The following is a 14872-nucleotide window of genomic DNA, read 5'->3' on the forward strand; positions in this document are numbered from 1 at the left end:
AATATTAATTGCACGTTATTTATAATATTATTATTATTAAACATTTTAGTGCAAGACTTACGATTTATAAACAGGAAGTGGAATGGTTACGTACGCCGTTAGGTCCCTCCTCTTCCGCCACTATAAGGGATGTAAACTGCTGCTGCACAGCATGATGACAACAACTGATAAACATATAATATAAATGATATTCCCCTCGCTAGCTAATTTATGACTGTATAATGGCTGAATCTCCGGACAGTCGCAGTCTTGTTTCTGCGTCCTCACAGATAAATTTAATGGAAATAGAGGCGGTAAGACTGAGATTGACTACTTCAGTTTTTGCCTGTGTGGTTTTGTTTCATTTTGTTCATTACAGGCTAATGTTGTTCTTAATGACAGTTTCTTAATGCTGCGTTTTAGATCAGTGCGTTAAATATGTGCTTGTTTTTCATTGTCAGTGAGTTCGTGATTTATGTAATATGTATTTGTAAATGTGAATGCTTTGTACATGCTAAGAATGCATTGTGCAATATTCTATGTGTGATCTGTGTATGATAAGACAACGTTACCTGTAGTATTCATAGCGAAAAATCGCAGTCTTTGCAAACAGAGTGCTGCTTTGACACATGTATGATTTAATATGAAAGACGTATTTACCTCTTAGATTGATGATAAAGAGTTTGACATCCCTCAAGTGGACACGCCTCCAACCCTAGAGAGCATCTTGAATGAGGTCAGTATGTTAGGTTGCATAAATCCACAGTCATCTTACAGCACCCTATAGATATGTTAATGTTGCTGATATGCCAGTCAGAATATTCACACATCTGCTTAGTTTTTTATTACAAGCTTAGAATTGTAGTAAAGTCATAAAAAGTGATGACATAAATGGAAGTATGACAATTATGGGCTGGTCAGAAATGTTATAAACGAAATATTATCCACTCATCCATTAAAATGGTTTGTAAAGAAAAATATATATAGGTATTAATCATGTACTGTTGCTGAAATCAGGGTGGCCGCGGATCCTTAAAAAGTCTTAAAAAGTCTTAAATTCCGTTGTCCTAAAATAAGGCCTTTAAATGTCTTAATTTGTCTTAAATCTAAATCCAAGGGTCTTAAATTTTTTACACTTTGAAAAGGAAAAGTTTATCGTTTGAGGAGAATCTCCTGCGCAGGTTCTAAATCTGTTCTGTTGCTAGACACGCGCTTGCTTGACAACGCCTCAGTGTTGCCAGATTTAACGTTAGCGGGTTTCCGCCCAACTACACGCATTTGAATCGCAGATTAGCTGTTAAGTTTAACCATCATAGAGTAAAAGTTTATAATTAGCACATGTTTTTACGTTGCCGCACACAACTGGCGCGAGCACGCGCAGAGAGAGAGAGAGGAGAGAGAGGCGCGCGGCGCGATTCACAGAGATTGATTCTTCTTTAACTGCTATTTGAACGGAAACGTACATACCAAGTCATGTCTTAATACCCGTTTTGGTATTCTGTTTAACAGTCGTTTATGTCTTCAGTGAACCGAAACAGCTGAGAAATGCCTCGTTTCCACTGAGCGGTACGGTACGGTACGGAACGGAACGGTACGCATTTATTTGCGTTTCCACTATCAAAAGTTGTGAATGGTACCAAAATGCCGAACTGTACCGTACCACTTTTTGGGTACCCTTCCGTTGTGGTACCTAGCACAGTGGAACGGTACTAAAGGGTGGAGCTAGACTCACTGCAGAGCGTTGATTGGTTGACAGAGAATCGTCACTTGCGCGTGCTACAGAACGACAACGCAACACAAGAGGCGCCATTTTTAAAACACACACAACACCTTGCAAAACAATGCCACCGCGAAACATAACTCGCGAATGTCCTCCATTGATGTTTGCGGTCTTAGCTTTCTTCTTTGCGCGAGAATGACGTCAAGCTACTTTCCGTCATACACCACGTCTATCAAGTGACGTTATCACTACTTTCCGGCATACACCACGTCTATCAAGTGACGTTATCACTACTTTCCGTCATACACCACGTCTATCAAGTGACGTTATCACTACTTTCCGGCATACACCACGTCTATCAAGTGACGTTATCACTACTTTCCGGCATACACCACGCCTATCAAGTAAGGGTACTGTCGGCAGTGGAAACGCTAGCCAATTCATGGTTTTCCGACCCGACCCGTACCGTACTGTACCGTACTGTACCGTACCACTCAGTGGAAACGAGGCAAAAGAGATGCGTGCCAGTATTCGGTTTGGGCATTTGGCCTTAAAGAGACAGCGTCCTATAAATACCTGCAGTGAGAAACACTAGTTATTTTACAATTAATTATTAAATTTCCCCTCCTGAATACTAGTGTTATTGATTTTATTACTAACTTTATGTTGTATTCATTTACACTTGTCATTTGTGTAATTGTTCTTGTTTTGTTACTGAACTTTAGTTCAGATAGTAGTTTTTGCTGTGGATGAGAAGTAGCCTACCTAAAGTAGCATTCAGTAATTAGGAAAAAACAAACTTTTTTTTTTTTTTTTCTGATCCGAAAAATGATCCGATCCATGACTCAAAATCCGTGTTTGTTACACTGTTACATTGGCTTCAAAGTGTGTGAGAGCCTTGACTTTGTCATGGAATAGAAAATAATTTCTTCTTCTGGAATAGTGTTTTCTGTTGAATATTCCCAAGAATAATCAGTTAAATAAAATAATAATTTAAAATATCTTCATAGTTTTGTGCTAGACTTTTGCGGGACTTTCAATTTGGTCTTAAATTTTGTTTGAAAATGGTATTAAAAAGTCTTAAAATGTCTTAAATTTAACTTGGTCAAACCTGTAGACACCCTGTGAAATGTTTGCAGTTGGGTCAGCTGTGAAAGTCTCTTCTGCTTAGCAGTGCATTTGTTTGATCAAAAACACAGTAAAACAGTAATATTATAAAATATTGTTACAAAAAAATTATAGTCTGTATGAATCTATTTTAAATTGTAATTTATACCTATGATGCAAAGCTGGATTTTCAGTAGCAATTGCTCCAGTCTTCATTGTTACATGGTCCTTCAGAAATCATTCTAATATGCTGATTTGCTGCTCAAGAAACATTTTATATTATTATCAAAGTTTAAAATTTTGTCACTTTTGATCAATTTAATGTAGCCATGCTGAATAAATGCTGACAATTAATTTCTTAATTGTGACCCTGGACCACAAAACCAGTCATAAGGGTCAATTTTATTATACACCATTGAAAATCTGGAATCTGAGGGTGCAAGAAAATCTAATTCTTGAGAAAATTGCCTTTAAAATTTTCCAAATGAAGTTCTTAGCAATGCATATTACTAATCAAAAATTAAGTTTTGATATATTTATGGTAGAAAATATCTTGATAGACAAAATATATTCATAGAACATGATCTTCATTTAATATCCTAATGATTTTTGGCATTAAAGAATAATCGATCATTTTGACCCATACAGTGTATTTTTGGCTATTGCTACAAATATACCCGTACTGGTCCAGGGTCACAAATAATAATAAAAAATTAAATACAAATCATATGGACCCCAAAATGTTAAATGGTGATGTTTTTATTTTTGTCTACAAAAATAATTGCAAGCATTTAAGCATAAGTCTTTAGGCTTAAATTTAGCCAAGTGTTCAGTTCATACATTTTATTGGTAGACTTTGTTCTGCAGTACAATATCCACAGTACAATATTCACTTGGATATTGCAATTTTCAATTTATTAATTAATTTATTTAGCAGTTGGATTTTGTAATGTGATTTTTTTAATTTGATATTGTAATGCCATGTGATACCATTCCTACACCATGGTACTGCCACAGTATTTTTGTTTTTGCAAGAGCAGTAATTGTGATGGTATTTTCTTTTGTTTGGTTACCGTTTATTTTCACTTATCTAGTATGCATTCTTTTAACATATTTTAATTGAGCAGAACTACATTTATTTATTCACTCGAGATGCTTTTACACAAATGAAGAACACTGCAAGAAATGTATCATAATAAAAGCTTGCAATTTTTACACACAATACCAAGTTTCAAATATTAGCTAGAATAGTATAGTAACTAGAGCAGAAGTAAAATGCACAAAGAGAGAGAGAAAACAAGATTGTTATTTTTTCATAAATTTGAATTATTAAGTGACTTTGTTTTGTGATGGGTAACTATATCGTTTTTTTAACACTCCTGTTTTCAGCCTGAAGATGAGGATGAGCCATTCATTCTGGAGGACACGTGTCTTCTGAACACAGAGAACATTGATGCCCACTCGTGTGAGACCTCATCTCTGGCCAGCTCTGACAGTGGAGACCGCACACACTTAAAGAGGAATGGACACTTTCTTAACTTGGCTACACATTAACAGGCTTTGCTCTGTATTGATGTTGTGATGCATGTTTGGTGATTGAATAAAGTATTTTCCTTTAAGTAATTAGTCTGTGTGTGTTCACCTTAGGAGGAGGAAAGCAGTGGAAACTAATGCTACAGTGCATGGATCTGTTCTCAGACGGAATGTGCTGAAAGGCATCTCAGCCCAGATAGTATCTGCTGCGGTAAGACTAATAGTGCTTATTTTTTTTACTCATGCTGTACTATGCAATACTATACTAGATATGCTGTGTGTAAATGTGTTGCGTATATGATATCATGTTTGTGAGTAATGAAAATACAAATAATGTATACAATATATTATTAAAAACTACACTTATAGCAGTTATATGTGGGTTTTCATTCCTCAGTTCAAATTTAGGCATTGCCAGTTCATTTGTGAATGGTGCACAATCCTGTCTTAATTATTCAGAGCTATAAATGTCTTCTATGCCTGTGAAATTTTCTTGCTTACTTTATAATTCTGTCCTTTAACTCCTTCCATCTCCCTTCAGGATAAAGTTGATGCTGGCTTGCCCACAGCAATAGTGAGTATTTGACTTTCTTGTGATTTCTTATTAATTAATTTAAAACAAATGTCTGATATGCCCTTCATGTCTGAAATGATTTTGTGTTTGCAGACCGTTTCAAATGTGATCGCTGTAGGGACGTCACATGGTCTGGCCTTAGTATTTGGTAAGCATGTTTCAGTCCTTGTGCTATTGTGGTAAAGTTGATAAAGGGCACTACAGTGGAATTCATTTTAGATTTTTGGAAGGGATGTTGACTGTTTAATCATAACAGTCTGTCTAGAACTTTATTTTACCCAGTGTTTTTGGTTAATTAATATTAAACACAAAAATGCAGTTTTAGAACTCTTTATGTGCACTACTGTAATAGTATCCGTCAATGAGTGTCTTTAAAACTATTCTGGGACTATCTCTCTGCCTTGGCTTGTCCTGGGTGGAATGTTCAGGAAAAGGTAATGTATTAATATAGTACAAAATGTGTTGTTAACACAGTTTTTATTTTTATTTTTTTCCATTGCATCATGTTTAGCATTGCTACACAGTAATGCCCGTTTCACACTAGATGTGTAAACAGAGCAGCAGTGGCATTCAAGCTGCATGCACTGTGTTTTCACACTGGCAGTGATTCTAGTGCACAAAATAACCACAGCTGATTGTGTTGACCCCATTGTGTCCTCCCTCCCTCCCACGCACACACACACCAAAACCATATAAGATGTTAAAGTAGCATGCTGTGTACTGTAGTGTAGTTTGTACAGTATAGTAAAATTTGTCTTCAAACTAAGTTATACACTACCAGTCAAAAGTTTTTGAACAGTAAGAATTTGAATGTTTTTTTACAGAAGCCTCTTCTGCTCACCAAGCCTACATTTATTTGATCTAAAGTACATCAAAAACAGTAAAAATCTGAAATAATTTTACTGTTTAAAATAACTGTTTTCTATTTGAATGTATTTTAAAATGTAATTTGTTCCTGTGATTTCAAAGCTGATTTTTTAGTATCATTACTCCAGTCACATGATCCTTCAGAAATCATTCCAATATTCGGATTTGCTGATTAAAAAAAACATTTATTATTATTATGTTGAGTAGAATTTTTTTCAGGTTTCTTTGATGAATGGAAAGTTTAGAACGTTTGCAACGTATAAATGTTTTATCATCGCTTTTGATCAATTTAAAGGAGCCTTGCTAAATAAAAGTATGTGTTTCTATAATATCTATAATAATGTTTGTTAGTTTAGTGTTACAAAAGCTTTTTTATCTTTGGCTCTTTCTATTCTTCAAAGAATCATGAAAAATATTTGCTCAACTGTTTTGAATACTGATAATAATAATAACAATAATAAATGTTTCCTGTACAGCAAATCAGCATATTAGAATGATTTCCGAAGGATCATGAGACATTAAAGACTTGAGTAATGCTAAGAATGTAAGTTTGTTTACAGGAGTAAAATACATTTTTAAATGTATTCAAATAGAAAACTATTTTTAGATTTTACTGTTTTTGTTGTACTTTGGATTAAATAAATGCAGACTTGGTGAGCATTAAACAAACATGAAGATCTAACTGTTCAAAAACTTTTGACTGACACCACCAGTCAAAAGTTTTTGAACAGTAAATTTATTTCAATATTAATTGATGGCCCCTTCTGTCCATGTATAGGCTAATAGATTTTCACTGGTATATTTGCTGTTATGAGTTATTTTTTCCCCAAAACTTTTTATTTAAAGAAACAGGGAGAGTCCATGGATTAAAATCATATATCCAGGCTTTTATAGATTTGGCACACCCTGTTTCTTCAGATGTGAAAAAGCAAACAACAAAAAAAGAGAATAAATAAATAATATCTTAGTAATATAATAATATATAAAATATATTAATATAATAACATAATAATATTAATAAAAATAAGTTTTGTTGTATTTTCAACAATTTTATGCCACCATTCTGGACCCAGAACGTCTTTTTCAGAAGCATTGCAGTAGACATAAATTTCATGCATTTGTGCTTCTTTTTCATGGCAACGCATGTGTATTTTTGCCAGGAAGAGTGCAGTGCCACTTTAATTCAGTGTGAGCGGTACAGCAAAAATAGGAAATGATCGCAGCACTGCTTCAGCTACACAATGCTGTGTTGTCTCACCTTTCAATGTGAATTCTCTAACCTGTTAACATTGGCGCAGAAAAAAAAAATGCTGCTTATGTGTCTAGTGTGAAATGGCCTAAGAGCATGCTAAACCATCTAAAGTTTCGTTTTTCAAATAGAAAGCTATATGGGATAAAACGTTTGCCAAGGCTGTTTGCACGCTTCCTGTCTGTGTTTTGCTTTTATCTGCATTTGGAAGTATTATTACAAAAACAGAAATCACTTTGTGTGTGTGTGTTTTTTTTTTTTAATTGTGTTGTCCATAAAGCTTGAAGACTTTACCTGTTTCATAATCTGCACATAATGCTGTTTTGTCTAATAAGTATATTTTGATTACAGATCAGAACCAGGCTCTGCGTCTCTGTCTGGGCACCACAGCGACAGGAGCAGAGTATGGGGCAGTGTCCGCTCTCAGTATTAATCACGATTGCACACGATTGCTGTGTGGCTTTGCCAAAGGACAGGTGAGCCATAACAAACCCTTAAACTGACAGACAATCTTAATGGCAAATAACTGATTCATAATGATCATTAAGGCAAATATTCAGGTACATATTTATGGAAAGTGTCATTTTATTCCTAATGCAGATCACCATGTGGGATCTGGCCAATGGCAAGCTGCTCCGCACTATCACTGATGCCCATCCACCCGGGACTGCCATACTACATGTGAAGGTTCTGCACTGTACTTGTATATGTACTTTACATGCTTTCTTGTTCATTGACATCGAATAAAGCACTTTACTCTCTTCCTTTCCGCAGTTCACTGACCACCCGGCACTAGCTGTGTGTAATGATAGCGGCGGATCAGTGTTTGAGCTGTCATTCAGGTGAGATGTGCTTTAACCTAAATATATCCTGAATTTTATACAGCACATTTTTTTTTATTTAATTTTTTTTTGACATTTTAACATTGTAATACAGATAGTTTATGTGCAGGGGGCAGTAGAGCCTTATACATTTAACAATGATCCATCATCTGATACAACCAGGGTTTTTAAAACACAAAAAAGTGTTAATAAAATAAACAACTGAAATAAAATAAGATTTTAAAATAACTAATTAACTAATTTATTTCAGAAAAATATAATTTTAAACATAAACCTATACAGGCATTTAAAAAGATTTAAACACAGCAAAATGACTAAAACTTGAAAAATATAAAAGTAAAATTTAATTCAAAATAATAACACTTTTTGGTGAAATAAAACTTTTACTGAAATGACAATAAGAAAATAGATAACAACCTGTAAGTGAGCTAATATAGTTTTAGTGTTTTTCAATTTACATAAAGCCTATATACAGATTAAAATATATATCAATTAAATCATTTAATAAATAAAAAAAACATTAAATAACAATATTAAATTAAATAACAAATTAAAGTGTTTTTTTCTTCAAATATCTACTAAGAGAAAAAAATTATGAATTAGGAGTAAACATTTCCCTATATATAAGTAATGCTTCATTCATTCCCTGTTGATTAAAACATGTCTTTCTCCTGATGGTTGATTAAAACCATCTTTTTCTGTTCTTTTACTTTTTTTCCATGCATTCATTTATTTGCAGTTCCATTCTTAAATACAATTCATTAAATGTGAATAAATGCAAATATATTATACACTCAAATTATTGCTATATTGTTAATATAATAACTTGATATGCTGCCCACTTTGGCTTTATAGCCATTCGATTTAAACATTATAAATTATGTTGTACAATTACTAGCATTTACTTTTTAGCTCTATTCAGATGTCTGTAAAAATACATTCACATGGCATCTCAGCAATAAATTCAAGGATTCGGATGGCTATTTATTCAGAGTGGGGATGCCAATTCTGTGATTCTACGAAATGCACTGCTCACGTCTGCTGTAATTAAAATATGCTTGGAATAATACGAATAAATTAAATAAATGAATACATTTAATAATATGTTATGTATTATTAGATTATTTGAATCTCCTGTTTAAAATAAGGAAATAGACATGCTAGAGTTGAAAATGTTTTTTTGTTTTGTTTTGCATTTTATCTCTCAAAATCAATTATGTGGAGATTAGTAGAAATAAGTTAATGCAACCTCTTATTTATAGAAGGTAAACAAAGCTGCTTGGTTTATATTTTTATGTATATAATATATATAATACATGTTTTACAACCGTATTGCCATAATCATGACCCATTCCTTTATGTGCTTTTCTTCTCTTTCTTCATTTTGCTTTTAACAGCTACCACTTGCTGTGATGGAGCGGCTATAAAATATTGTTTGGGATCAGTATGATTTTTACTGTTTTTTAAAGGCATTTCTTATGCTCATCAAGGCTGCATTTATTTGATCAAAAATAATGAAAAAAGTGTAATATTGTGAAATATTATTTCAATTTAAAATAACAGTTTTCTATGCAAATATATTTTGAAATGTAATTTATTCCTGTGATACAAAGCTGAATTTTCAGCATCAATACTCCAGTCTTCAGTGTCACATGATCCTTCAGAAATCATTGCTGATTTATTATCAATGTTGAAAATATGCTGATTTATTATCAATGTTGAAAACAGCGTTGCCGCTTAATTTTTTTGGAACCTGTGATTTTTTTTTTTCTTCCTTTCCCAAGATTGTTTAGCAAATACAAAGTTGAAAAGAACAGCATTTATTTAAAATCGAAATCTTTAGTAACAATATAAACTACCATCTAAAAGTTTGGGGTCAGTAACTTTTTATTCTTTCTTTTTTTTTTTGAAAGAAATTAATACTTTTATTTACCAAGGATGTGTTAAATTGTGAAAAAGTGATAGCAAAGACTTATATTGCTAGAAAAGATTTATATTTTGAATAAATGCTGTTCTTTTTAACCTTTTATTCATCAAGAATCCTGAAAAAAGAAGCACAGGTTCCAAAAAGCACAACTCTTTCCAGCAATGATAATAACAGTAATTATTCAGCATAATAGAATGATTTTTGAGCAATCATGTGACACTGAAAACTGAAGTAATGGCTCATAAAAATTCAGCTTTGCATCACAGGAATAAATTATGTTTTAAAATATATGAATATAGAACACTATTATTTTAAACTGTAATGATATTTCACAATATTATGTTTTTTTTCTGTATGTTTGATCAAGTAAATACAGCCTTGATGAGCATATAAGAATTCTTTAAAAAAACATTAAAAAACTTACTGATCCCAAACTTTTGAGCGGCAGTGTATATACATGCAAGTTACCGTACAGTGTTTGGCAGTGGTTAAAAATTATTTTAACAAAAGAATTTCAAAACAATTTTACTTTTTGTAAACTCAGAGATGTGGATCCGGTTGGCAATTAAATTACCACACCACCTTGGTGTTTGTCTATGTCCCCATAAGAAACAGTTACCATCAAAACCGAGTTTTTGTGTCATATTTTACCCCTCGACTTCACTCAATCACTAAAGCTCCAAGAGATTCCAACAGAAACCTAATTATCTGTATCCGTATCAATTGATGACTTCTCTTATGATTTTAGTCTTACTGGAAGTGGAAATTGTCATTCATTTCCTACTGAATGCCTTTGTTGAGTGAAAAAAAATATTCATCCTTATAAGCTGACAGGTATCTATCATTCATGGCTGTAATGCTGGGACTCTATTACACTGGTTCTGGATTATGAATGTGCTCATATTCTCTCTTACTCTCTCTCTCTCTCTCTCTCTCTCTCTGTAGGAGGGTAATGGGGATGAGGACATGTGAATCCAGATGTTTATTCAGTGGTTCTAAAGGCGAGGTTTGCTGTGTTGAGCCTCTACATGCTGGACCTGAACTGAAAGATCATCCCATTACCCACTACTCCCTGCTGGCCATGGCCTCACTCACCAAGGTACATTCAGTACTGTCTACTGCTGACTATTTACTTCCTAAAGGTCTAGGGGTGTCACAATCTCAATGTTTTTATTCACACCAATTATATATAACATACATAATCAGGGGTACACAAGTTTTTCGGTCTGGTTCTTTTGAGAGCCCCTGAGGATTTGTTTTGGTGCGGACACTCCACATAGTGTGACCCGTTAAATTTAATTATAAAAAATATAATTAATGATATTTATAATAGCATTGTTAATAGTATTGCACTTTATTTAGTTAATTGTTTAAATAAAACAATAAACAAAATAATAAAGTGTGATACTACTATTATATTTTAAAATAATGAGTATTAAATAAATATATGTTCATAGCCTAGATTTATTCTTTCAGTTTGAGTGGAAATCTTATATAGTATTACAGTTATTCTAATGCGCACCCCTTATGTGCACCCCTGTACATAATAATTTATTAGGCTGAAATGTGTGGTTTATGTTTTTTAGTTTTTTGTCAAAACACCTTTATTATTTGAACTGTAAAGTTCCAAATTTTTACAGTCATTTTGCATTTTACGTTGCAACCATAGTCATTGGTGGTATTTCAAAAGATCTTGGGAAATGTTTGGATTTTTGGCTTTAGGTGGTTCCCTTAAAAGCATCACATAATCAAGTATGGTTTTGTAATCACACCAGTGTGACCAAAATATAGTTGCACTGACAGGAAAGTTTGCAAAATTGGACCATCTGGAGCCCTGGTTCACTTGCAGTGAGAATAAACATGTGCCAAATGAAATCTCTTGAAACTAAAAACAAAACAAAAAAGTATTTTTGTGCACTTCTCATATTCTCATATTCAGCACTAATAATACTCCTGTAGCTGCTCTACAATTCCAATTCCAAAGTTGTCCATTTTCATATTTCCTATTCAATTTTTTGAGCATAAGAGACTTTCAAAAACAAAAATCTTACTAACCCCAAACCTTTGAGTGGTGGTATATATCATGTCACTGTATCACTGGATTAAGTGGTGTGAAATTTGTATTGTCAAAAGCCTTCTGTTTTGGTTCTAAGTGCATGAACTAACAGTATTGTCAGATAGGTTATGTCTTGTGGAATGCTTGCTTGTTTGAGGCACCAGTCAGCTACTAGCATTCAAACACACTCGATTGGTTTCTGTCTGACTTAGGTTTTATTCAGCCGCTGAACTCTTTATTTTGACAGATTCTGCTGATAGGACTAAAGCCTTCACTCAAAGTGTGGATGACTTTTCCCTACGGCAAGGTGCAGTACACAATTTCATTCTCACTGTTCATGAGTGTGTATCTGTGTGCTTTTCCAACAGCCATTGACACGACATCTAACAGATAAACTTGTAACCTCTGTATTCATGATTTATGTCAGAATTAGTTTTCACAGCACGTACATGATTGACTGCATCTCTAATGTTTTTACTCTCTTCAACAGTAAAGTTAAAAAATTTATATACCCGTCCTTACCTAACATTACTAAGCCCTGATCTTACGGTCATTATGTATATATTTAAAGGGATAGTTTGCCCAAAAATCAAAATTAAATTATCATTTACTCACTGTCATGTCATTCCAAAACCATTTGACTTTCTTTCATTTCAGAATCACAACTGTACTTCCAGTGCAGCCAGTGATGCTCATGCTTTTTAACTGTATTAAAAAGAGAAGTTGCATTTGGTTTTGTTGCAGTTCTATTGCATTTTCTGATTATTAATTTAAAGTTGCCATGGATTTATAATTTTATCTTATTTATTCCCTTAATTCATGTTACTGATATTACTGTGAATAATCAACCAGTGCACAGAAATAAATCACTGTACGGAACTTTTTTTTTTGCTGACTTTTCACAGTTATTGTAAAAAAAAAAAATAATATATTGTTATTACTAGATGTTACATTTAAATTCCATGTGACTCACACACAAAGCTTAATAGTGAGTTACCATCATACTTTTTATTTTTCTCAAAATATTGCAAACAGATTGCTGTAGACCTCTAAACAAAAGAGGAAATCTTGCAGTGGTTCTTAAGTGACTGGAACTGGATTCATCTGGTCTACTGTCTCCTTTATAACTGTGTGGAGGTGGTTCTTTTCAATAAAATTTAGATAAATTGGATTCATTTAGCACAAAGCACAGGGACCAGCTGCCCATTAGCACACAAATATCACTCAATTTTCCCCTCACATGATTCAATTGGGTTATGATGGAGTTCTAAGGTGCCTGCAAACATTTTCATGGCGTCTTCTCATAGGAAAAGTCACTGTAATGAGTAGTGATGATTATTTCTGCTGGTAGGAAAAGATGCCATTTATTGTTAGTCCAAGAAGCACCAGTGTCATTCAGAACATAGTGTGAACAAGGAAGTGGCAGGATAACTCTCTATGGTCTGGATTATCTCAAGTATCTCATACCTTTTTAAATGTTTTTGAAAGCAGACGGATCCTGCGAGTGTTCCCTTGTTGGCTTGGCAGTTTGTGGCAGTACAGAAAACAATCAACCCTGTTCTGGCCTTCTGTAGAGGAGACACCATCCACTTCTTGCTGGTCTGTTTGAGCAACACTGTATTAAAAGTGATAATGTAGACTTGAAGGTGAAGTGTGTCATTTCTATTCTGTTTGAACATCCCTAGTGGCTGGACACACCAATAGCATGTGTTTAGGAAGGGATAACGAGGACATTTATGTTTATGGGTGGTTGAAAACAAGTCATTAATCTGTTTAGTTCTGTCAGCGGAACAGAAATTACATAATTCACCTTTAAATAAGGTCATACAGTATTCAACACACTCTATTTTTTTGATGCTCAGGTTAAAAAAGATGAGTCTGGCACCATCCATGTCATCAAACAGCGACAGCTTCAACTCAACTGTGACCTCATCAGTCTGAGTGTGAGTTAGACCTTCACTGGCAATCATACGAGTTTGATTACCTTTATGGCAGTGTGCATTGTTTCAAGTTCTCTCTTGTCTTTTGGCAGTGGATAAACCCCCGTACACTTGTGTTAATGGACAGCACAGAGAAGCTGCGTGTGGTGGACAGGCCCAGTCAGGAGGAACTGGAAACGGTGGACATGGCCGAACTGCAGCTGGTTTATAACAGCAGCCATTTTAAATCCCTCGCTACTGGTGGAAATGTCAGCCAAGCACTGGTAAAGACCAGGATCATGACATGCCAGATTTTTCATAATTTTAATCTGGTGCATGTTGTAGCTTATGAAACCATGAATGACCCCTTTAATTTCTATGACATTGTTTTTTTGATAATTATTTTTAGTATTTAATATTAATATTTTTTTCTATTTATTTTGGATAATATGAAGAATAAATTATTTGTGGCCTTAAATCAACCAGCTTGATAAGCTGCCGTAAACAACTGCAGCTAAGACACATCATAACAAAAACACAATATTATGTGTATTATAATATTGAAAGTATTTAAAGGCATAGTTCACCCAAAAATGAAAATGTTATGTTTATCTGCTTACCCCCAAGGCATCCAAGATGTAGGTGACATTGTTTCTTCAGTAGAACACAAACGAAGATTTTTTTAACTCAAACCGATGCAGTCTGTCAGTCATATAATGGCAGTCAATGGTTACCAAATCAAGTAAAAAAAAACAAACAAAACAAAGAGTAAAAAAAAAAAACAGACACAGACAAAACCAAATTAAACCCTGCAGCTTGTGAAGATATATTGAGTTCTTGAGACACATAATGATTGGTCTGTGCAAGAAACTGAACAGTATTTATATCATTATTTACCTCTGATCCACCGGAACGTGTTTGCAACAGCCAGCATGCGAAGCGTCAGCATGGTCTGGCAATGTAGTCTTTGAAAAGTCAACACTCCCAGAGTTCTCACAAGGAAACGTAATCTTTTAGTTTTTAATCGGTTGCCAGAATCAGGATAAACACAAGTAATTACCATTTTTAGAGGCCAATATGCAAACAATGAGTGATGTAT

At 33.9% G+C, this 14872-nt stretch overlaps 1 protein-coding gene across 1 annotated transcript in view; it reads left to right on the plus strand.

The window, feature by feature from the left end:
- The first annotated feature begins 132 nt into the window (after positions 1 to 132).
- LOC141316180 (vacuolar protein sorting-associated protein 8 homolog) overlaps positions 133 to 14872 on the plus strand; it is a 32889-nt gene continuing 18149 nt past the window's right edge. Inside the window, exons 1-14 of the mRNA XM_073832765.1 lie at positions 133 to 293; positions 647 to 715; positions 4196 to 4324; positions 4452 to 4550; positions 4881 to 4913; positions 5007 to 5061; positions 7381 to 7505; positions 7630 to 7716; positions 7804 to 7871; positions 10744 to 10897; positions 12102 to 12161; positions 13346 to 13453; positions 13717 to 13797; positions 13887 to 14057. Of these exons, the coding sequence (XP_073688866.1) occupies positions 222 to 293; positions 647 to 715; positions 4196 to 4324; positions 4452 to 4550; positions 4881 to 4913; positions 5007 to 5061; positions 7381 to 7505; positions 7630 to 7716; positions 7804 to 7871; positions 10744 to 10897; positions 12102 to 12161; positions 13346 to 13453; positions 13717 to 13797; positions 13887 to 14057 (1311 nt within the window). The 5' untranslated portion in view covers positions 133 to 221. The remainder of the gene's footprint in view (positions 294 to 646; positions 716 to 4195; positions 4325 to 4451; positions 4551 to 4880; positions 4914 to 5006; positions 5062 to 7380; positions 7506 to 7629; positions 7717 to 7803; positions 7872 to 10743; positions 10898 to 12101; positions 12162 to 13345; positions 13454 to 13716; positions 13798 to 13886; positions 14058 to 14872) is intronic.

This window comes from Garra rufa, unplaced genomic scaffold, assembly GCF_049309525.1.
Source record: "Garra rufa unplaced genomic scaffold, GarRuf1.0 hap1_unplaced_073, whole genome shotgun sequence".
NCBI classification, from domain to species: Eukaryota; Metazoa; Chordata; class Actinopteri; order Cypriniformes; family Cyprinidae; genus Garra; species Garra rufa.